General features: G+C 36.7%; 2 protein-coding genes across 2 annotated transcripts in view; both read right to left on the bottom strand.

Moving 5' to 3' along the window:
* Positions 1 to 26,259, bottom strand: part of LOC131684235 (T-box transcription factor TBX10) — an 84,479-nt gene that overhangs the window by 16,715 nt on the left and 41,505 nt on the right. The window contains exon 5 of the mRNA XM_058966927.1: positions 17,220 to 17,287. Coding sequence (XP_058822910.1) covers positions 17,220 to 17,287 — 68 coding nt within the window. The remainder of the gene's footprint in view (positions 1 to 17,219; positions 17,288 to 26,259) is intronic.
* On the bottom strand, positions 4,912 to 7,779 carry LOC131684234 (hexamerin-1.1-like). The gene is given in 2 exon segments (XM_058966926.1): positions 4,912 to 7,661; positions 7,663 to 7,779. Coding segments are annotated over 2 exon segments (2,127 nt in total). The 3' UTR covers positions 4,912 to 5,651.

Raw genomic sequence — 26,259 nt, forward strand, 5'->3', positions numbered from 1 at the left:
TTTAGCCGTACACAAAAAATAAACTATTAGATCCGCGGTCCGCGCGAATATCCAAGAACACGCGAATATACGAAAGGCACACGGTTATAAAATAGAATTTATACACGCGAAGTTACATACACGTTAGCACACGCGACATTCAAACGCACAAGCGATCGAACACGTTAACACACAAATGCTCGAGCTCTTCGCGATGACACACGCGATCGCGAGTCCCTATGCCCGCATATACCTGAACCGTACAATGAATATCACATTCAGAATCACGGCCCGCTACAATTGGCCTAAAGCAGTGTTTTAGTGGGCGACACTGCCTGTCTCATCTGCAAATTGTAGTATGTGATTCTGACGGGGAGCTAATTTTTCGTCATTGTCCGAAAAACTAAATAATACACATTATTCCTGTGGTCGTTAAGAAGGGTGGTTTAATGATGTTTGACTATTTTCTGCACGATTTCCATATCTTTGCATTTGGCTTGAATGGGTTTTTCAATTTTTTATTTCTTATTTTTTTATTTCTATTTGTTATTTGACCTTTTTGACCCACATGAAGTGTTCAATGAGAAAAAGCCCATTTGATGATTTTGGAAGCGATTTTAAAATGCGCGTAGAAACTTCGTTAGCTGTTGACATCAGTGGTGCAAATTTTCATTTTCAAATGCCAACTTTTAGTTCAATCAAACCGAACCATGATTCAAATTCAAAGCCCCCCTTAATCATTCACTTTCAAGTAGGCGGGATTTTCATAACTAAACCGTACGTCTTCATTTCAAATTGATGCTTTTTCATTCACCAACCAAAGTTGTTATCTGCTCTGCAGAGGCCAGTTTAGGTTAAATGTTGGGGATGATCCATAAATGACGTAGCATTTTTTGAGTGATTTTTAACTCCCCCCTCCCCCATCGTAGCATTTCGTCACAAAATTCCATATACCCCCCTGATAATTACGTAGCTTGACGGTAACCCTCACCCCCCTCGTTGTCCCCGTAAACAATTTAAAAAAAATCAAAAACGATGTTAGTTAGATGAAACGGGTAAGATTGTCGTGACATCAGGTCAACCCCTATTCCCCTTTAAAAAAGCTACGTAGCATGACATGACCCCTTACCCCCCCCCCCATGTCGTCACACATCATCACAAAATACCAAACTTCCCCGTCCCCCATATAATGCTACGTCATTTATGGATGGTTCCCTTGACATGTTTTGCGTTTTCATGCTTACATAAACAGTTAGAAGTATGTTCAAAGTAGTTTTGCTTGAAAAACCTAGTCGATACCCTAGTAGAAAGATAGTCACGGGGCAATGAAATTGAAAATGAATGGAAAATGATTGAGCAGGTTGGCTGTTTGAATGAATGATGCAAACGAACAACTTCTAATTTAACATAATAGGGCATGATTTGAGATTTGTTTCTCCTTTAAGTTCAAAACAACCTGTTGAAAATTTGCAGCTCTGCTTGACATATCTACACGGTTCATAAAATTACGATGGCACATTATATTTCTTCGGTTATATATATATAGGGGAACCCGGGGCTATTCAGACCTACCTAAGCATATCGCCTTTAAGGTGGATAGATGTGAAAGAATTTATCGGTCAAAGGTCCTAATTGTTTGTTTGCAACCTCAGCTACATTTTGATGTCACAAAAGTTCATTTCCACCACTCCATGGCAGCTCTAAGCGATGTTTTGCAAAACTCTACGTTTTTCCATCCTTTTACAATGTAGGGGTAACTCGGACCTCCCTACGGGGCAATTCAGACCGTCATTTTTTTTATTTTATTTACGTTGGAATTAAGTTCAGCTATGAAATATTTTTTGAAGAAACTCCTTAGGAAGCACACAAAAAATAAATTGCGAACCAAAAACTTAATCTGGTTAGTCACAGCTGTCAATTGGCGCATAGTGTATTTTCTTTTCTATGGCATATGCAACCCGCAAACGGGCGCGATCATGAATCGGTCACGTCCGGACATCTTTACCCTCCATTCTAGCGACTTAGGTCCATATATTTAGTTATACTAATAAAAAATAAAGCTCATATCCACTAGATAACACGTTCCATGGCGACATGATTGGGAACTCTAGTGATGTGGAAGAACCCACTTTCTTCTAGAATCTGAACCGTACATGAAAAATTAAGTATCAGATTCCCGTTCCGCACGCATTCAATCTAGAACACACCCAAATATGCGAAAGGCGCACGGTTTTAATATAGAATTTAGACACGCGAAGTTACATACACGCTAAGGTTGCACAGAGAATGCGCAAAATTCGCAAACGAAAAAAGCAGTTTTTTTTCCACATTGTATGTCAGATCTTCATAAAAATCAATCAGCAGTACTGTAACAACATTCTACATACGCTGATTGATTTTTATGAAGATCTGACATACGGTGTGGAAAAAAACTGCTTTTTTCGTTTGCCAATTTTGCGCATTCTCGGTGCAACCTTAATACACGCGACATACAAACGCACACGCTATCGAACACGTTAACGTACAAATGCTCGATTTCTTCGCTATGATACAAGCGAACGCGAAGTCCTTACGCCCGCACATAGCTGAACCATACAATGAATATCACATTCAGAATCACGGCCCGCTGCACTAGGTCTAAAGCAGTGTTTTAGTGGGCGCCATTGCCTGTCTCGTTTGCGATTGTTGTATGTTATTCTGTCGGGGAGCCTTTCTGAGAACCTTCTACAGCTCCAGTATGACAACTCTAAAAAAATCTTGAAAATACAACGCCAACAATTCCCAGAAAAAAAATGATAGGATAAGCTTTACTCCCAAGACAAGAACTTAGCTAATTATTTTGGTTGATTTGCATAGGAATTATCATCAGAGACAACTGTTGACTTACTATAAGCTTTTTTGCCTATAGCAAAGCCAACAAGCTAGGATTGTTGTCTGTTTGTTGCTGTTACAACATAGCACAACTCGATCACTCGAGAAGTTGGCACTTGTCATAATCGTGTTTCGCTATATCAGAATTTAAAAATTCTGAAAACACTACATTGTAGAGTTTTTAAAATTCATTAACATGGCATATCTAACTCAGTTTACCCCAAAATGGAGTTTGTCATAAGAACGACGAATTATCAATTTTGAAGTGATTTCGCAATTTCTCCCAAGTTTGCACATTGATTTTTATATTTGTTTTTATTTTGTGAAATATACTGATTTAAGTAATTAGGACTCAAATTTTTCTCTTCTTAATTTTAATAATGCAAACAAATTTCGTGCAATTTATACATTGAAAATAAAAATCACGCTCACATCAAATGTGGAGCTTGGGTGAAGTGGGAAACTTTCTTTGGGGTTGAGGTGAAAATGTCAAAAATTTCTAATGATGTGTCATTATCGACGATTCTGGAAGCCCCTTCGGAAGTAACCATATACCAAATTAATGCCACTTCGGTTTCTCGGAGATGGCCGAATTGATTTGACCAAACTTTTACGTCTGGGGGTCACAAATAAAAGGTGCTACATCTCCCGCTATTCTATTAAATTACATTTCGATCCGACTTTCAGTTTCGGAGTTACGTCGACTTTCCCACTTTACTCTACGACTTTAAATTTTGGCAGTTTTGAACATAATGAGTCGGAACTCGGTAATTCTTAGGAAAATAAATAATTTTGGTTAGTTTCTGTGAAAAAAGATAACTTATTTGATTCTCTTCACTATACTACCCATGACAGTGAGTAGTGTAGGAAGTATGAACATGAAAAAATAATTAGTTATGTTCAGTTAAAAAGTTTTCCACTTTACCCCACCCACCCCTACATAGTGGAATTAAATGGAAGACATATGTGAGTTAAGCAAAAACATGATTTCGCGGTCTTGCTTTCGAAACAGAAAAGGTGACGTTTGGGAACATTTTTTCCGTCTATAGAAGAAATTATCTACTTGGAATCGATGTTCGAATTGCACCAAATCCATATTTCGTATATGTTGGAACTGAATAAGTCGAACTTTGTAATTGGTCATATACTTCTCGCACGGGTTAACGAATTTTAGAAGTTTTTAAGTCAATGACCTGTTAAATTATTGCCTGAGTGTACTCAGGCTGCGACATCTCGATCCACATAAAACACAAAATGCTCAATATAAGAATATCGACACTTTGTATATGGCTTCTATAGCTCAGTGCATTCAAACTAATCGCGCCGCGTAACTGTCTATTGTTCAACTTGATTCTTCGATTGCTTCGAACACTTCTCGTGACTGTCGTCAACGGTGGATGGGAGCAGACTGTATACCTTTGTTGTTTCGTGCTAGGAACAAAGGTTAATTTTTTATTTTAACGATGAAACTTTATTGTTCACTTTGATTCGGTTTAATTTCCCTGGTAAAGAAGGGGTTTTTGGTTCTCAGTTTTATTTCGTTCAAACATCATTTCTTAGGATTGAATTAAAAATATTTATATTAATTGATTTACATTTCGTCGATTGTAGGCCGAGTAATTATCGAAACAATGTGGCACTTTTGCCAAAATAGGCATAACACCGTAACTAGAACATTGAGTATATCGAATGACCATCTGTGATGTTAGTATAAATTCACGTTTTTAATTAAAATTATTTAAAACCAATCGGATCATTCACAGATAAAAATATTTTGTGATTTTAAATTTATTTTCATGCATATATTTGGAGCACGAATATAAATGTAAAATTAAATCCCACCACTAATACAAACAACTTGTGCTTTTTTCATCTAATTTTATTGTAACTTTACATGTTTATTAAAAATTACAGTTTCATTTAACCGAAAACCAATGCACTTTAATGTATTTTGAATCCAATATTGCTGTAAAATAAATGACATGTACCTACTATTACACGAATGAAAGTGTAAAATCATATGCTTCTTGATGCTCCAATTAAATGCATTGATTTTGATTTAATTTTTAGTCAATTTTTTGATTCAAGCTTTGTATGTATTTGTATTTCATTATTTTTGGCGTGGTTGTCAATTTTCCATCCATCCATCACGTGGACCAAGCGAGACAATTAAAGACAAACAATTGATGCTATTTACAACACAATGTTTACTCATCCTAACTGATACCAGAATTACCCGACAAAAACTCAAAACATGAAAAATAGAAACGCTATAAAAAAGGTATAAGGTGGTATAATTACGCAACGTACGATTGCCCATCGTTGCGATAATGATGATCGACCGAATTGAATACGGCAGATGGTGTGCATTCTGTAAGCTCTATACCATATCACCAATCCCGAGCGAACTTCAAAAACACTCCAAATCTTTAATTGGAAACATAAATAAACACTAGCATCCACCACTTGCAGAAGCCCCGGACATGAGCTCGATTGGCGCAAGAATATTCGATCGAACCATCCTGCACGAAGGCACCCAACCGAGAGGCTATCAACATTGCTTTCTCACATAAACAAACTGAATTCCATAATTGATGCCAAGCCGCGCCTGAAACCAAAAGTGCACCCCACCACATGAAAGCAACTCATAAAACCGTGTTTTTCTTTTCATTCGATCATCTTTTTTATTACAAACAGTATCACATTCAGTATGGACAAATCTAGATTCCCCAGAACAGCGTGATGATGTGGGGAACCTAGTTTCGTAGACTTAATGTCTAAAAGCGGTCGGTGAGTTTGTTTCACACAATAGTGTTGATATCACCTTCCTTCTTGTGGAAGATAACAACATCCTCGAAGAACGCATTTGGCACATGGAAATAGGTTTCATCAATCCTACGGTCAAATGGATAACCGAACGGCAGTTTATCGAAGTAACGTGCGCCGGAACCAACTCCGCAGGATACCACCGGATCGAATCCAGTGTATTGAGGTACCTTCGGTTCATAGTACGGTGAGATGATGAAGAAGAATTGGAACGCCATGCCACCCTTCTTGCCCTTTGGTAGCATCAGACGGTTCGGAAAACCGCAATGAGCTTCGGACATGTCCAGAGGGAACTTCTCGTCGGTGGTGTAGCCCAGCATGACCCGCTTGTACAGATCGTAGAATGAGGTACGATCTTTGACATAACCGTTGAAGCTCAGGGAATTGCGAGTGATTACGTTTTTGCCGGCTACCAAATCATACACGAAGTAATCCAGTTCGTAGAAGTTTTCCCGATTCTCGTTCAGGCGATAAATCGAACCAAACTCATCGTATTTTGGACCAATGAATGCACGAACGACAGCTTTGATGGATTTCTCGGAAGTTACACTCATTTTGTAGGAGAAAGGTTTGTGATTAAGCCGAATCGTGCGAGCTTTGAGGACAACTGGATCTGGTTTATACTCGATCTCCCCGAAACCGACGTACTTTCCTTCTTCATAGTGTTCCGGTTCGATATCGATGGCGTTGGTCACATCAATATCGAATTTATCAAAGTATGTAACTAGCTTATCAACAAAAACGTCATCGATTTTAACACCCGGGAAATACAGCTCTTCATAGGTGTACGGTGAAAGATGATCCTTGAACTGATAGTAGTAGTGAATAATGCGTTTATAAATTTGGTAGAACACAGGATCCCGCATTGATGTTTCGAAGTGTTCCAAAACGCTCGGGATTACCTCATGATGTTCAATAGGCTCCACTGCAACACCCATGATGATGCGTGAAAACATGCTGAGGTACTTGTAGAATCGACTGTCATAGCTATCAGGATTGCTTTGGATCAGATTGCCAAGATAATCTACGGCTTCAGGTATGCTGAAGTTGATTTTCTTGCCATCAGGCATCAGCAAGAAACCACGATCAATTACTTCACGGACACGTCGTTCATAGTCTTCGACCATCTGAATGTCGTGATAATAGGCTTCCTGGTTGACGATATGGTAATTGTCACGGTTCGGGAAGGTAAGACCGTTGTAATAGTGCAGATCTGGATAGTAACCAGTTTTCACGGGCCAGTACCATGAGAACTCAGGAATGTGACCAAGGTCATTTGACAGACGTTCGAGATAGTAGCGAGCCAGAATCTGCTGGTGTTCGTACAAATACAGCTCTCCGCGACGATCTTTGTAAAGGCCAAACTCTTTACCGCCCATCCAGAAAGGATAATCAATGTGGAAATAGTAGTAATAGGTATTAAGGCCAATATCTTCAGTGAAGTATGAGATCTTCTGCTCTGCATTAGTGTGAATATACCAGCCGGTGTAGTTGCTCGTAATGACACCTGTATACACGTCGCCAACCTTTTTCATCCCATAATATCCTTGCATCTTGTATTGTTGTGCTTGCTGAACCACCTCAGTATTGACGAAATAGAACGGATAAATTTCGTACGGTGCGGGCAGAATGAATCCAGCCATGTCAGAACGATGCGTAACAGCCACAGTCAGTGCATACACGAACATACCTTCATTCACGTAGTACCGAGCCCAGGCTGCAGTTTTGTAGAACGTATCCCAGTCCTTGGCATAGTAGAACAGATGGAAGAGAGCGATTGCCTGTTCACGATGCACCTCGTCGAAAATAGAGAATACTTCGCCCTTGGGCAGCAATCCGTGCTCGTAGTAGGTCCAGAATTCCTTCGTGGCATCCACGTTGTTGTACAGATGGAAACTACTCTTGAGTTCGAAATTTTTCGCATAGGATACCAGCTGAGGGTTCCAGTCTTTTTGGTACAGATGACGGAATAGGAGCAGCAAATCTTTCCTGCTTGTGCAGCCATTGTTTATCGGCGAACTTAACTTGACTGGTACTTGGTACGAAGGCGGCAGAAGCAACTGCTACGGCTGCCGCCAGAACTATAACCGTGAACGATCTCATCGTAGGGACTGATGCTGAGTTCTACTGGCCATCGAGTTTTTATGCTCGGCTGTAATCACTAAGCTTCAGATGATAACGGTATGCATACTGGGTGCAGCTGATCAGGTGCAGACTTTTGAATATTCGTCTATTTCTATTAATGTAATGCAAAAGCAACGGTATAGCGCACCTCTGTTGATAACGATGCCAAAATATTGCAAGGTGGGTAGGTATTGATTTTTCGGGGTGAACGTAATCGATGGAGTTCAACTATACATAGTCTGTGTCGGGATGTTCATATCGAATTAAATCATTGTCTGCTAGCAAAATAAATCAGTGTTCATTGCATGTAAAGAAGCATAATAATTTTTTTGCCTTTCTCCTACAGAAAGGCTATGCAATCATTCTGACTTTTTAACCGAGATCCGGAGGGCTGAGTCTCTTATACCATTTGACTCGGTTCGTCGAATTCGATAAATTGCTGTGATTGTATATGTACGTGTATATATGTGTGTGAACAACAATTGCCCATCGGTTACTCCACTGAAAATGTTAATTCGTAAATATAATGAAATTGATCGTACAATGCACGAGCTCATTCGTCGTTTTCTGCAACGAAGCATTTTCGTGTATTGTAAATAGTAGGTTTCGTTCATTTCATGTACTGAAGATTGGCCACTTGGTGAACGAGAGTTTTTGTACATTTTACATATTTAGTGTACATTGCACGAATAATATCGTTGAAAACGACATTATTTTGCGTGAATGAAACGAAATGATTCGTTTATTTTAATAAACGTGTGTGTATATTGCGAACGATTGCTTTGATCGCACGAATTCATTTCTCTCATCTTAGTGAAGTTTTTGTATTTAATAGCATATTATTTTGACATTGCTTCGGCAGAATACGAAATGAGTTCGGTTTCTTTGTAAATTATCCCGGAGGGAAAAAAATCAAACTTATTCATACAAAATCAACGAGCAGTTAGCGATGGCTCAACTAACTCCGACTGAATCCGTACTGCTACGGATTCTGGATCAACTGGAAGCGAAAAAGATTTAGGAAATCTTCCTGAAATCGGCGGACACGGATACGGTTACTAAATAGTTAGATCGAGATCGTCGTGATGATGAGCAATTGAATGGATGGCATCCAAAATTTGTATTTTTTAAGGGGATGGATCAAATTTCTATATTTCCAAATTAGTATTGTTTTTATTGAAAAAATACACATTTTTATTAGTATTTCATTGACTTATGTTGTCTAGAAAAAATAAGATCATTACATGTACTACTTTTCAATTCACGAGCATTTTCGTAGTTCGAGGGGGTAACCTCGGGGGTACCTAGCGTCCAAAAGGGGCTAGCCCACAATTCACATGTCCTTTCCTTATCGTTTTAGAGTTAAGGTGTCTTTGGAAAAGTTTTTGCATGGCATCTAGCACTTTAATTGATCATTTCATATTACTTCGGAATTCAGTCGCTGGGGCGGCGCTGTTATCAACTTTTTAATGGAACGAGATAGAAAGATGGTGTTTATGGCAAAGTTTTATGTCAGGTTTATAGGTATTATAAATATATCTTCTGAAGATACCAACTATGTAGGTCCTACAGGCAGCGTTGCCAACTTTATTTTCAAAAAAACTGGAACCTCTCTTTAAAAAGACCGGAAAAAACTGGATGACCGAATAACCAAATTTATCCTTGCAAACAGGAATGCAAAGTTTTTTTTTAAATAAAATGGATCTATTTTTAATAAAACAGGATTCTCAAATATGAAGACCAACAATATTCAAACGTTCAGCTATAAGAAAAAATAAGAAAACAACTTTCATGTAGCAGCGAATTTCTAGTTTAAGATAGTATAAAAGTGATCGCTACTAGTTAAATATAAATTTTGGATAAATTCACATGGCAAGTTTCAAGGAATTTGAAATGTTAAACGAACAAATTGGTAGCTTCAAGCTAACGCACTGTGCCATATGTAATAAACAGACTAAAAAAACCATCTGCATTTTAATTAACGATATCTGCTAATCTTGCACTCCATAGCACATCAATTTCGTATGTGTAGTGCAATATGACAGGGTGCAGCAAAATATGGTTACTGAAAAACAATTAACTTGTTCCCTAGAGAGGTTGTACTCTCCACAATTTCATTTATTTTATTTGATTATTTATTACTATTTTATATAGTAAACTACTATTGTTATGCAAATAATAAGGAAATAATTTTGGCACATACCTTTGGGAAAAAACTGGACAATATTTTAAAAAACTGGACGATTTACACATTTGACTGTTTGGCTGGATCGAGTAAAAAAAACTGGAAGAATCCAGTTTAAACTGGAAGGTTGGCATCGCTGCCTACAGGTATTGAAATATGGCGCAGTTTTAAAAACACAATCTGTAAGTAAATGTTTTTACTAAAACCTTCTCTATCTCGAAACATACAGGCCCTACAAAATTTGCATCTACAGACGATATGTTTAAAATGATTTCCCGAACTCAAAAATGTTAATTTCGGAAAAAATGCGTGTTAGCCCCTTTTGGGTGCCAGCCATGCAATTATCTAAAAAATAGCAACCAACGACACCATATTCTATCTCTATTGAAGCTCTTTTGAAGTTGGCGGTTTGACGAGTGGTGCTCGTAAATATTTTTACGTATATATCAGCGAACAATTCGATTGCCTAATGAAGCCCATTTGTATTAAATCAACGTAAATGTTTCGTTGTTTTTAGGAAAAACTCGTAATGAAAAATAAAAGTGTTTCAATAGAACTACCAACTACGAATAATTCATCATATGCACGAAAAATCGCATATTTTACGAAAATTGTCTGTACGAAACTAATTCAGAGTGATTTACGAATATAACCAGAACCAGCCTGAAATCCGGTTCATTTTCTGGCTGGATTTACTGGTTTATATTAACCGCTTGATGCATTCATTTTGAATATTTGTGTGTGCGTTGTGTTGATAAGATGAAAAAGTAGCGGGTGGAATTCTTATGTCATAAAATATTTTTGGCGGTTAGCAGCGGCTTATGATATATTTGCACACGTTTGATATTTCGGGTTATGTAGATATTTTTAAAGTATGGGCAGGCTTGGTTGGGTCTACGACTACTGATATGCGACTCATTCGAGTGGTAATTCGAGATTTTGATGGGTTAGCTAGTAGCAACGCCAATTGGATAAAATCAAGCATTTTAGCACAAAGTGAGGAGAACATTATTAGAATGCGGCCGCCTCCGTGGACTGAGTGCAGTATTTAGCCTGTTCAGCTCCGTGCTAGTAGTATCTCCCACTCAAAGAATTTATTCTTTCAGACAGAGACCGTACGTAGGCCAATCTCGTTTTAGAGTCTAACAAACTAATAATCAACTCTGAATACTTCAGAAAGTGTTCCGTTTTCGGGGAATAATTGCTCGGCACATTGGCTGAGGAACCACAAATGAATTTTTAATCTCGTAAGTTATCCTTATTCAGCATTGCTTACTGGTGTTTCCAGATCCGAACAGTTCCGCGAGTTGATCATCCGTCGATAGCCCATCTTTTCCCTCCGACAAACGCCAATGACAAAGCGTTACCAACAGTGGCGTAGCTAGAAATTTGGTTTTGGGAGGGGGTTGATGAAAATCGCAAATTTTTCGAAAAATGCTAAAATTTAATATGATCTTGATAAATTATTGAAAACTCAAAAACATAAGTAGTCCAACAGATGTCATTCCAGTCTACAAACAAGAAGAATCAACATGGAACAGTTTTCAAACCTCTATCGATTATTTTCTTGTATAATATGTCAATGAAGTCAAAAATTGCGATCTTTTAAAGTGGGACAAATGATCGAAAAAAATTTCAACGTTCAAGATCACTTAATTTAATAATCCTTGACTTTGAAGGTTTGACAACTTCGGGAAGTTATCAACATAAAACAGCGCATGCTTTGATATAGAAATTTTAGTGATTAGTTCTTATAGAGGTGGAGAATTAATTCTTCAAAAATATTAAGAGACATGGTGCCTTCAGCAAAGTTTTTGATAATGTAATTTTAAACAATTTTGTTGAAAATATAAAGGCTACATGAATGCAGCGTATAGGGATTTAAATGGACTGGGCATGCTATATTTTTCCTTAGTGAAGAAAAAATTAGGTGAAAACTATTTTTCTGCGCTACGGAGAAAATTGTTTGAAACAATCATTGCGAGTTGAGAACACAAAACCTATAACTAAATTATGGATGGATGGAACTGGAACTTGCGTTTCGACTTCATCTCATCAGAATCCAACACTAACTTGGTGGGCGGACTAAGCTAGCGCCGAATTAATGCTAGCTCCTAAAAATGGAATCACTTTTTGTGTTTTTGGGCAAACTGCTAGTCCTTTTAATATCTGGGATTTTTTTAAATCCAGTTCCCTTAAGTATTTTTTGTAAGCTTCGGAGGTACCTTGAACGCAATGTAAATTTATTGTTTAATTATCGCAGAAGAGATTTATCAAATACAGTAATTTCAGAATAGCTTGTTGTAAAGGTTTTCTACTACTATATTTAAATACTCTGAATATGTGGGATATTTATGTCTTTGACAAAGTTGTCTGAAATAGCACTTTTGAAAACTTTGTTGGAGACATTAAGTCTCGACCCAAATTTGCTTGAAGAGTAAATTCTCTATAATTACTTCTAGAAAGATTAACCGCCAAAATTATTTTATCAGCAGATGAACAGTTTTACGTTTTGAAATTCTTCAATGTTACTTAACATCGAAATTTGGCAGTTTCGAATGATTGTTATCGTGACCGTTAAAATTTGTCGATCATTAATTTTACTTTTCTTTATTAGTCAACATCACAACTTGCAAACGAGTACTAGTACCTAGCACACAAAATTTTAGTACGCCATTCATTGCATCCTGCTTGGAGGCTATTTATATAGTTGATAATACAACAAAAATCAAATGCTCATAAAACCGATCCTGACCTGCTAGAGACAAACTGTAAACGTCATTTATCATCAACTTTTAACTAGTTTCTGAAATGTTATTCTTGTTGTATACCATATTGAATTTTTGTCTAAACTCTACACAATCCAAAAAAAAAACATTATCAGCAAATGTTGAAATGTATGCAAGTTTTCGGTAAACAAGCTTATGTTTTATATGCAATCAACCTATTCAAATTTAGATTCTCATTCGAATAATTGATTCCAATCCATATTTTGGAGCATCTTTCCAAAAATGAGCTCATAAATATTCAGACAGTTATTTTATTTTATATTAAAGTAATTTGACAAGTATGGGATTTCGGCTAAGAGATTAGTTACAATATCCCCTTCCCACAATTTTCCAAAAGTTCTCATGACGCTTTAAACACGGTTCTCAATGTAGTGATCGGAGAATATTTTTCCAAAAATATTTTGTAGAATATTAAATTAAATTCGTCAGTATCAATTAATTTTTTTCAATCAAAATTAACCCCCAAAACCCCCCTGGTTACGCCACTGGTTACCAAGAAACCACCACACCCGTTCTACAGATAGGCATCCCCATACATTGATGAGCACTGAGTCACAAAACACATACGTGGTGCAGCTTCTTCACTTCAAACTCCAGAGAAGGTTCCAAAACCCGTTGACCAACTTTTCAAGCCCTAATTCACTTTGTTAGTCTTCACAATTAACACTAGATCATTTCGAAAAAAAATCAGACTAGCTTACAGTTGTAGCAATACTCCCACGGCCGGCTGTTTTGGAGTTCAAATTGCAGCAGTTTAGGGACAATCACTCTCGATGGCCCGCCATCCAGAGTTTAAACACAAGAAAAACGTAACTAAATATCCCTTTCCTCTGAGTATACTCCGAGACTAACCATCCCACCGCATAAAAATATATTCATTTCATTGTCACATTTCCTGCTTGTGGCGAATCCTAGACCTATACCTGTCCTTTAATCCAACTCCATAATACCTATGGAAGCGTCGCTGAGTCGGTGGCCTTCCTTAAGTAGGTCTTACATCAACATTTCCTACCCTATCCTAAGTATCGGTGAAGATGGTCGTGGCCGGAAAAAACGATTCTCATGCTATTGGTTTAATGAACTCAAAAGAGATAAAGTTCATTCCCGATCATTTATCTTACAAGCAAGATGAGTTGAACTACCTATAGGCAACATGATAAACGTTAGTATGCAATCTACGAATAGCACCGTGCTTCGCAACGCAACGCAAAAAACAAATCAAAATAGCCCTTATCAGCGCTAATAAAACAGTCAGAACTCAGAAGATTGAAAATTTGAAAATCTTTTCGTTTATTTTGATTTTTGAGGGTTGGTAATTATTTTGATTTTTGAGGTTTGGTAAGTAACATACACTAAGAAAATAACGATTTAGAAACATCCAACCGAAGTTCGTTCGTGATTGGTTCTCGCCAATTTCATGCATCTAGCTGCAAATAAATTGTGAAATTTGTCGAAGGTTGCTGTTCAAACCCGTCGTCGAACCCAAGCGCCCCCATTCTAGAGTTTTTGTTGATTTTTTAAGTTATCAAAGGACCAGTGCATCTACTATGGCTATTATTCATAAAATTGAACGAGCTGATGAAGAACATGACGAGAGTTTTTCTCTGGCGGGTAATAACGGTAATATTTGTGCAATAGAAATTGTGCTAAAAAGTCTTAAAACGTTTCAGATTGTTGTATAAATTTCGCAGGTTTTTTCCGTTCCGTTTATTTTTGGCTATGGACAAACATTGAAATTACTTGAAATACAATGATAACGGCCATTCCCAAGTCATGTAAACTGAAGTCAAGCTATACAGTTACCTAAACCAAATTGGACGGCAAGCGTATCTAATTTTGCCAGAACAATAAAGTAGACGACTTAAGTTCAGGATCTATGCCATTCATTAAGCAAAACGTTGTAGCGACTCACCTATCGCTTTCCGAGGCTTCCCATTGACACTCCCATTTCTTCGTCCATAATTCGTTCCATTTCTTTTCAAAAATCTACCCACCTTAGGGAAAAAATAAATAAATAAACAAAAACGTGTGAACGACGCTATTCGAACCATCAATGGGAACACCGACTGTACAACACCTCCCTAAACAATTTTTAAGTTATGATTGGCTTCATCTGGTTTTAGCGCACATAACCATAAAAAAATTAAATTCTTAAACCATATTGCAGTTGGCAGCGGAGGCAAAAAACTGCTCTAAATACGACTTTTAACCAGCATAGCCACAGCGATGAATGTAAACAAATGATAAATCAAACACAGCGATCGTTTATTTATGCACATCTTGAGGATCGATTTTTTTACTTTCTTCCAATCTTCTGCACAAATCTCTTTCTCCACGTGCGTTGGCCAGTTCTGTATTACGGCCAAACCTAAGATAACCTGAAGAGTTGCATATGTTTCGTATGGTATTGGGATTTTGAAAACAAAGTTTATTATTATGCTTCAACATTGCTCTCCGTTTTATTAGAACCTTATTATAGCTATACATTTCATATCAAGTATATTATAAAATTGCACAAAATATCTATCGGTTGAAAATTGCAAAGTAAACGGGAAAAGAGCTGTCCTTCGTCATACGAGTCAATGAATTTTAGACTGGCCAAAAAAGAAATTAAAGGATTTTTCTAAACCCACCTCTGAGTAGATTCACAACCTCAGCAGGAATGTCTTCTTCAAATTTGAACCAATTCAGACAAATCTAGCTATTGGACCACCGGAATTGAAGTTTGTATATGAGATTTTTAGAAACCATCAAAAGACCAACGACAGATAATTGTTTATAACAAAAACTTCGCCCAAATATCCAGTCAAAATTAATACGGCAAATACGATTATGGTTTAAATTATAATGATGAAGATTTTCGTGCATGAAGCAAACTCACTAGTTCGCATTTTTACCATTATGTGACACTGTATCCATCAGATTACTAGAACAAGTGAAAATAGAGAAGGTAATTTCATTGTCAACAATTTTGTCAAAGACTACAAGTTAATCCAAGTTTGTTAGGAGCAGTTATTAGACTTTTAATGAAGTGATGTATGATCCAGTTGTGCATGAGGCTTCAAAGCTTCTGGTGGTGAAGTAGTAAACGATTTTCACGAGCTTTATTTTTGGAAAAAGTGGATGGGTTCAGAAAAATAATATGTTTGATAGGATTTAAGTGTACATAATGTTTATTAAAGTAATCTCAAGTATGTAACTTAACCCGATTTTAATCGCACGTTCTAAATTATATCTCAATCAACTTATATTGGTAACATTAACATCTACCTTAATGAATACTGTGAAATGGTAGATCCATATATCATTTGATATATCACTTATTAAAATTCGTTGAAGCTTCTGCTGGCACTGAATCTAAGAAGATAATAACTCAAATCTCGCATGTTCCAATTTATAAGGGAAATAAATCATAAAATTTTCAAAACCTGTTACATAGTTTAGAAGTTTAAATTTATTTGAAGAATAAATTATAAAATTATGCATCTATCACAGGAACATTAACTACCAGCTATGATAATATTTCAGGCGTTTTATTTTTCTGGCGTCAAAAGTTGTCGGAAACAGCGTATAATAAATAGCATAAATAACATAAAGATATTAAAATCCGCCTTCCCATTCGGTCGTTCGTGACGGAAGACATGGAAGTGGAAATGCGATGGAAAAGAAAAATCTGCCTACCCATGTCGGATGGGGAAAAATTTCGTGTAATTTACTGCACACCCAGGAGTATGCAGTCAAGTCCCCGGAGTGCATTATTGCAACAAGTCTAGCAACAAGCCGAGTCAGAGCAGAGGTAAATTATAGAGCCCAAATCGTATGCGACGCGATCCGCTGACTTAATGCGCGGAATTATTATGTTTATCGAGCCAGTCATCCATAAAAACAAACACGGTGACAGCCGCTGTCAAACAGACGCGATCATGCGCGCACATTTCAAGTGGGCAACATTTTATGGTCCTTCGCTGTGCGCGCGACCGACGGCGGCGGCAACAGGCCGACTATGCAGGTCAGCTCATTGTAGAATGCAGAATTTTGTGTGAAAGATTCCGTGAATGAAAGGTAAATTTTCCTCACACCCACCGCTGGATGCTTATCCAGCCGGAGGAAAAAAAAGGAAAACCGCAACAAAAATATATTATTATCGTAAACTTCGTATACTGACCTGAAGAAAAATGAGTTTTTGAGCCGCGGGTAATGAGCTCCAATTAACACGCTTTATTGGCCAATTACGGGGCAGGTTTGTTTTGATAATAAACTTGGCAGTTTGTGGAAGCTGACGGTGCGTAGTAAACAGTTTTGACGAATTGATTTTGTTAATTGTTTATGAGGCAGGGCAGCGATCATATTACTTTCCGATCCCTTTTGTTCGTAATAGCAATGGGATGAGGCTCGGCTGGCTTTGTGCATTGTTTGTACATGTATCGTGTATCATAAATACTTACTCTTCGTTGGTTTCGTTGTCGCGGAAGCCTTTGGCGAATGGATTGCTCACGATTTTCAACTGGGTGACCTGTTTAGACGATACAAAAAGTTAATTATTCATTGAATGTAGTAATAAATTGATCTGAGTTATGTATTCAACTATGACAAATATATCAGACGTTTTCGTGACCTATTAATCAATTTTATGTAGGGGAACCCGGGGCTATTAAGACAGTGGGGGTAATTCGGACCTTCTCAGTTTCTCAGAAAATAGTAACACTTTCTGACTATTGTACATATTCGTGGAGCCGCTATTCTGAAACATTAATTTTGAGAGCTGAATTTGATTCTTTGTTCTTTGTAGAAAGGAGATACAAAGTGTTTCGTTTTTTTGCCATTCTCAAAACAAAAATCATTATAATGGAAAAACCGTGATTAAAGCAACGAATAAAAGTGAAAAAAATATAAGGTAAGTGTTTTGGAAAGCTTGAGGCTCCCATTTTATGGAATGATTTTTGTTTGGATGAAAACACAAATATTTTCGAGACACTCGCCGCATTTGTGCGAAATGAGCGAACGGGGCTATACGGACCCCCTATTACGTCAACCACTGTTCAGCGACTTGTGGCTGCGCACACCATTGCACACGCCACAGCAAAGAAAATACATGGGTCGCAAATCGACAGCTGTGATATACCAGATTAAGTTTTTGTAAAGGATTTTTTTTTGCTTCTTAAGGAGTCTCTCTTATAAATATTTTATAGGTAAACATAATTCCATTGCAAAAAATTAAAGAAAAATCACGGTCTGAAATGGCCCGTAGGGAGGTCCGAATTACCCCTACATTGTAAAAGGATGGAAAAACGTAGTGGTTTGCAAATCATCGCCTAGCGCTGCCATTGAGTGGTGAAAATGAACCTTTTATGGCATCAAAATGTATCTGAGACTTCATACTAACAATTAGGACCATTGGCCGGCAAATTTTCTCACATATATCCACCTAAAAGGGTGATTTGCTTAAGCAGGTCCGAATAGCCCCGGGTTCCCCTACAGAATGTAACATGTGAATTAGATGTTGAGTTGTTTCTTGCCTACTAGAAAATAGAAAAGGATGACGTGTTCCATTTGGAATTACAATTTCACGCCAATTTTAGTCCAAGCGAACATGAACACTATTATTCGGAGATTTGGGAGAGCTTTTAGGGTGCTATTTTCCGTTCTAATTTGTTTCAAAAAAATCAGTTATGTTTTTGATTCATTAGTTAGATATTCCTATTTTGATCCTATAAATGAGGGTATCGATCTACATGGATAAATACTTGGTCTGTAGTAAATAGAATTCGCATAAATTGGCATCCATCTTTTTGCCTCGGTTCCAAGAATCAGCTGGTCGGTGTTAGATTAGACCGGACTAAGTGACATTGTATTGATTTCGAAAAAAAAATCGAAATTCGAATCGTATCATTCCTCACATTATAATTCGAAAAGTTTTTTTGCTTTAATTTTTGCCTCTGGTAACATTTTCCAAACCTGGCTAAATGCCAACCTCACATTTTGAGAGTTTGTGACTTAATCTGCTCCGACTTAACACCGACCAGTTGAATGCCAAAAATGGCCTAAAAAATTTAAATTCTCAGATTTGAGCGCAACCCTACTACTACCCTACTACTACTACTAATACTACCCCACTTAAGCCAATAGATTAACAAAGTTGACAGACGCTTCTCAAACTAATGACTTCAAATGGGTAGGATGATAATTAGGATAAGGCGCAAATAGGCTCCCTACCCTTATGTATTACATGACATTCAAGCGAAACAAGATAATTTTCTCGAATACCTTCCAGATAGAGGAAAGCATTACGAGTGACCGATACGAGATGGCGATGACCTTCGCTTGTCTTCAGCCATTTGATGTTATCCTCAACGAACTTATTAAATAAATTCAACAATCGTCTCTTGACAGATTCTTCAACATGTTGCATTTTGTTTTATCTGGTCCTGGAGCTGTATTGATAAGAGAGGAAGTGAGAATTCCACCGTCGAAAACGGTGTATCGTTCGAAAGCTATCGTGGGGGGATGCGGTCTGGTAGATTTTCTGTGCCAGGGAGGAATGCGGAAAAACCTTCTTAGTGAAATCGAATATCCAACTGTTTGAATATTCCACGCTCTTACTAGTACTGTTTCGGTTTCGCATACGTTGGGCCGTTCCCAAAATAATGTTGCTATCGTTAATCCGTCAACGAATCGGCGCCAGTGGCAACGCTTCTTGGCTATCATCAAACTCTTCATTAATTTTTCTAACGTCGCGTACTGTCGATAGCTAGCGTATAACCCGTCGTCCCAGAGGGTCTTATATGCGGCGGTTTTCTCCGCGTATACGTCAGAGAATTCTTCGTCCCATCACGAATTGGAGGACTCATAGTTGACGACGCCTGTAATCTCGACCCTTACCGCTGGAATATACACATTTTAGTCTAGTGTAAAGTGCTCGCAGCAAGCAATATCGTTTGCGTGCTGTGAGTTGGCTAACAAGTCTCTTGTCTGGGTCAGCGTCCGCCAAGACGGGAAGCTGCAAAAACATGTTCAGAAAGATAAAAAATAACCGACCCAGCCTAATAGTCGGCGAGAAACCTTTGAAGAGCCGTCCGTGCTTCAAACCAGCACGCAGAAGTAGCTCTACACCGACAGATCAATCACAGCAACTAATAGATTTTTGTTGAGACCATGTGGCCAAAATCCTCCCGGGAGCGCTGCGCCTAATGGTTCGCTGATGTTTAATTGGCAGAATAACAGCACCGAGGCACAGTGGTTTATTTCGCCAAAAACGTGCGAAAAATTATTCACGTGAAAACGATAAAGCGTACATCAATGATGTCTTCTGGGATGTTTTATGATGATCCAAGATTTTTATTTCGGTGATATAGGTATAGTAACTAATCCCCCTTGAAGTGAGATAGTTGCTACAATTTTTTTCAAAACATTAAAAACAAGATGAATTCTTCAAAAATGTCAGAGAACTTGTTTTAACGAACATCTTTACTGAAGACCAAAAATTTATATTTATAGTACACTCGAATCTATTGACCATTTTTTGTGACTGATCCTTTAATCGCTTTTTTTACACATAACTTTTTAAATATCGCTGATAAAGCTTCAGCATGTTCAAGAAAGTTGTTCGTCTTATCAGGATGCGTATCTTTCCAGAAGTGACCACCGGTCAACCTTTTGTAACTTAGAAGTTATTGGGTAATTTTTTGGTAAAATTGTCAAAAGTTTTAAAAGCCATAACTTTTGAACGGGCAAAAACGGGCAGTCAGCTCTAATTGCAACTAGAAATGCTACATATCTTCGTAGAATATATGAAACCCGTAGGCATGATAATTGAGAAGATATTCACAAAAAATAATTTTGGGGGTCATCTAAACATAACGATATATAAATTCTTAAGCATTTAAAGGAGAGCCTTCATGTATTGAGCAAAGTTATTCGTGAAAGCAATCTCTATAACTTTTCAAAAACGCTAGATCATTTCTTCTATCAAAAAAAACAATTTCGTTGAAAAATATCACTTATAGGTATCACGACAATTATAGCTGCAAATGACAAATCTTACTATTTTCGAGGAGTAGTCCCAATACACTATTGACGTAAACTCAGTTGTTTCCCCGTTAACAATCAATCACCATTTGAAACACTTTATTTTTCAAAAATTGCCATGTTACTTTGAAAATACACGTAATAAGCCATTGTTATAATATGAAAAGTTTTACATTTTGATAATTCAAAGTTTTTTACTGAACATAATGAACTTGTCGGAATGATTTTGCAAAAGTTATATTAATGAATTGGCTTTAAACTGATCATCCACAAACAACCAGAAATAATGTTGTTGGCAAAAGCTTGTTCTATAACTTTGTAGAAGACATAATTTTAATATTTGCACTTGCAAGAAAGGTAGTAAATATGTCACTTTTAGGGAGATTGATCAGTAAAATAACAACACCATATGCAAGAGCTTATAGTGTCGACAAATTCCTCCGAAGACGTCATTGTCCCAAATTTAACAATTAATATATCACACGATATTAGCAAAAAATGTTCTATGTGTTGCTTAATTTAAACACGTTTAGAGCTGTGTTTTAAGTACCTAGGCAGTATTCAGCACAGACCCTCATATCTGATACTGAAGAAAGCAATCTCTAGTTTTGAAATTTTCAGTTTTATTTTATAGAACTGTCAAAATTATGAATCAAGAATTGGACCACCTGCAAACCGGTGATAAAAATAAAAACCAATCGATGTTTCCTCTTTTTCAGCTGGCATTACTTTTAAATTGACTTCCAATAGATGGCTCTAGTTTTTGTTTATGGAACATAATCTACACTGAATTTGCTCTAACATGACTTATACACCATCTGACCCACTAAAATCTACAGGTCACACCCGCATTTCAGTAGGCGCTGTCCCCGTTTATGTCTGGTCGTGCTTAAGGAATACCTACAGAAATATGTTGTCAGGTGCCTTAGTGATAAAAAAACGCATCACGTATATCCGAAATAGTAAACATGAGTGCCAATAAAACACGAGCAGTTACATTTGCTCATCACCCTAAATACCTACAAACATCCGAACACATGAAAATAAGAATTCCATCCAATGTGCAGTGTTTATCAGGTGAACGTGAGAAAAATGCCACACCTATATAAATTCACCAATATCGTCAACCCAACGCACACACGAGCATAAAACTGAAAAAAATAATTGAAGAATTGAAATTACAAAATAAAATCGATTTTTCTACATCGATCTTTTTAATTAGAAAAAATAGATCGATTGTGGAAAAAAATCACGTATTTTTCAATGGGAATTTTAGAAAAAAAACCGATTTAATCCACCTAGCAGTGAGATGAGACATTTCTTACACATTTCACTATTGGATTAGTTTGCAGAACTCACGAGAAGTAGGCACCCAACTAGAGGTGGGATGAAAACAGTTTCTAGTCTTGCACGAATAAAATCTCGAATAAACTGAATAAATTATAGAAATCAACAAAACGACCGAAATAAAAAAGTAAAGCAAAAAAATGAAATAATAAGTTTTTAAATTCATAAAATAAGTAGAAAAATTAATATAAATCAAAATTATAAAATACACGAATCAAATTAGATTAGGTTATTAAATAAAAATTAAGATTATATTTAGAAATAGTTAAAAGATTAATAAAATAAATTGACTTATACTAACAAATTGAATGAAATATAACGAATGACTGAACATGAAATGCATAAAATTAAATATATGAATAAAATGAATCAAAAGAATCAAATGAATCAAATGAATTAAATGAATCAAATGATTCAAATGAATCAAATGAATCAAATGAATCAAATGAATCAAATGAATCAAATGAATCAAATGAATCAAATGAATCAGATGAATCAAATGTATCAAATGAATCAAATGAATCAAATGAATCAAATGAATCAAATGAATCAAATGAATCAAATGAATCAAATAATTCAAATGAATCAAATGAATCAAATGAATCAAATGAATCAAATGAATCAAATGAATCAAATGAATCAAATGAATCAAATGAATCAAATGAATCAAATGAATCAAATGAATCAAATGAATCAAATGAATCAAATGAATCAAATGAATCAAATGAATCAAATGAATCAAATGAATCAAATGAATCAAATGAATCAAATGAATCAAATGAATCAAATGAATCAAATGAATCAAATGAATCAAATGAATCAAATGAATCAAATGAATCAAATGAATCAAATGAATCAAATGAATCAAATGAATCAAATGAATCAGATGAATCAAATGAATCAAATGAATCAAATGAATCAAATGAATCTAATGAATCAAATATATCAAATGAATCAAATGAATCAAATGAATCAAATGAATCTAATTTGTGGATATTTTTGGTCTTTGATCCTTTATTTCTCATGAAAGTTCGTACCAATATAACGAATGTGCAGCTGATACAACTCATGGTTTATTCGCCTGTGCCACGTTCCGTCTTCCATCTGAACTCCATCATAGATGGTACGCAACACCTTTCGTTCGAAAACTCCAAGGGCGCTTTTGTCCTCAACGAACATAGTTCAGGTCTCGTGGCCGCAGAGGACCACCGATCTAATCAGCGTCTTGTAGATAATCAACTTCGTGCGGCGGCGAATTTTGTTCGACCGGAGCGTCCTCCAAAGTCCAAAGTAAGCACGATTTCCCGCCAAGATCCGTCTCTGAATTTCTCTGCTGTTATCATTGTCGTCGGTTATCAGAGCCCAAATACATGAATTCGTCGACCATCTCGATTTCGTCACCGTCAATCCGCACTCGGGTGGGAGGTTCACATTGTCGTCTCTAGAACCTCTTTCTCTCATGTATTTTGTCTTCGAAACGTTGATGGCAAGTCCAATCCTGCTGGCTTCAGCTTTCAGTCTTTGAGCATATGTTTCATTCAAAATTCAATAGAGATACGAATAGTTTAAATATCGCACGTGGAATATCTCTTTTGAAAATTTTCATGTCGAACTTTCATATTACAAGCCAAATATTTTTCTGATATAGCCATGAATTTCCTTAATTATAGTGTAGATAAAGGCTTTGAATACAATTGAATTAAAGTTGAGTTGATGTAGCAGCAGTCAAAAAATAGTTTTGTTTTCTCAAACCTTCGCAATTACAATTAATAAATATTTCAGATTGGCAGAAGACCTTATCGCACAACTTAGAAATGGATACAGAAATAGCTAGATAGATGCGATAGAAGAGAAACAGAGAGAGAGAGAGAGAGAGAGAGAGAGAGAGAGAGAGATAGAGATGGGCGGGGGGCGTGTGAGGAATGGCAAATGTTGGTTAATGCAGTGACATTATTTTTATAGGTATATTATTATGATATATTGATTTCTTATATTCTTGTCATAAATAATGTAAGTAGTAATTTTTTCGCCATAACCAGTATAACTTAAATCTTACAAAAGAGCTAAATTTTTGCTAGATTTTTGGGCTTCAAACATACTTACTACTTTACTTTCGGTGACGCCACGAGTATAATTATATGAGAAATCTTTTATCTCACTATTAGGTGAATTACTTGTTGATCTGTGTATTGATATACCATCCAACATTTACCTCATGATTGAACGCAATGCCTAATCCAAGGGATAAATACTAGAACTCACTGTTTCTTTATCAACACATTATTTTGTCTTTGAAGTGAACTTGATTTTTGAGAAATAGTTAATTTACTATAAAGGTAATTCACAAAATGTTCTCAACATCGAATTCCTTGAATCACGTAGATGTGTTTTCATACCCCGATATTCAAAATCGGTTTAGTTTTGCCCCCAAAACACCAGTAAAGCAATACTCTGTATGAAACAATCTCATTTTTAGTTAGTGGAAATTGGTAAGCGAGGACCAGAAATACAAAATGTTTAATATCTTCGCCGCTCGTGCACGGATTTTGACAATCTGTAGCTTGTTAGAAAGGTATTTTTACAGGCTTTCTGTTTATGTGCAGTTTGTGGGACAATATTATATTGTTCGGAAATTATTTGCGAAAAACCTGCTGTGTTTTGACAAAATCGTCCATATCTCAGAAAGTAAACAACATATCGAAAATCAAAAATAATAGTGTCAAATGGCAACGTTAGGCCTTTCATTTGAAACTAGTTTCATTAAGATCGGCTCAGCCATTGTTGAGATAATTACATGACATTTTGTACATACATACATACACACATACACACACACACACACACACACACACACACATACAGACATTGTCTCAATTTGTCGAGCTGAGTCGATTGGTATATGAGACTCGGCCCTCCGGGCCTCGGAAAAAGTTTTCAAAGTTTGAGCGAATCCTATACATTTCTTTTGTAAGAAATGTAAAAATCGATTTTATTGAATTAATAAAATCGATGTACCGATGAACCGAAAAGATCGACTGTAAAAACTCGATTTTTACAACTAAAAAAATGGTTTTAAAACAATCGCATCGACATCGCCCATTCCGACTCCTGCTTACCCCACAGTCCGGACGATATAGACCAGATGTTGCTCGTTCGACAAACAAGCAACGAATGGCGCAAAAAGCTCCATTCTATATATCATGAGCTGATCTTTAAGGTAAATATTTACTGCCTTAAAAATTTCAATATTCATGAGTTTTATCCATACCTAAATACAAACGAGATTGATGTAAAATAAGAGTTTAGAGCCTATTTTAGTCAAGCTTCTATTGAGACCCTACCCATTTCAGCCTGTTGCTTTGGCTGAAATAATAGAGCGGCGGGCATTCGTTCGAAGTTTCTCTTCGCTTTTGCATATAAGTTCACAATTTCATCCGTACCTGTAAATATATTGTTTGCGAAATTTATCGATTGTATATATTGAATAATTAAGTAATGTGACTATGATCTCCTTTGTTTGTGAACAATGGTTTTCTCTAGTTTACAGAGCAAAATAAAGCGTTGATCGAGTTTGGTCAGTCTCCAGTGTAATTCTATAAGAAAAAAATAATAGGCGTTCAAGCCTATTATTGTTTTGAAGTACCCGACATCATAACCGCCGGAATAAAATAAGTTTAGTGATACATCAACATGATCATTTATGCCAATCGTCCATTATATCTAGCGTCCACTATGTCTAATAAATGTTATGCCAAATATCTCCATTCCTAACGTCCATTACGTCTAACCAGGGGCGGCGAAAAACTTTACGCCCGAGTGGGTAGAAAGCATAGGGTGAGGGGTCCATTAGTAACGATTTTTCCCTTTTCGCAATGCACACGCTTACATTAGATTCATATTAAATCACGTTCGTTTATGCAAATGGAATTGTGGTACATCGATGTTTTCAAACGTGTGTAGTGCGAGATACATGCGTTGCGCATCTAAATTTTTTGAAATGGTTCAAAATTTCGAGTGGGTAATTACCCACTCGGTTATTTTCGGTATGGGTAGTACTACCCATACTACCCACGCTTTCCGCCGGCCATGCGTCTAACGTACGTATGCCTAACG

This window comes from Topomyia yanbarensis, chromosome 2 (genome assembly GCF_030247195.1).
Source record: "Topomyia yanbarensis strain Yona2022 chromosome 2, ASM3024719v1, whole genome shotgun sequence".
Taxonomy (NCBI): domain Eukaryota; kingdom Metazoa; phylum Arthropoda; class Insecta; order Diptera; family Culicidae; genus Topomyia; species Topomyia yanbarensis.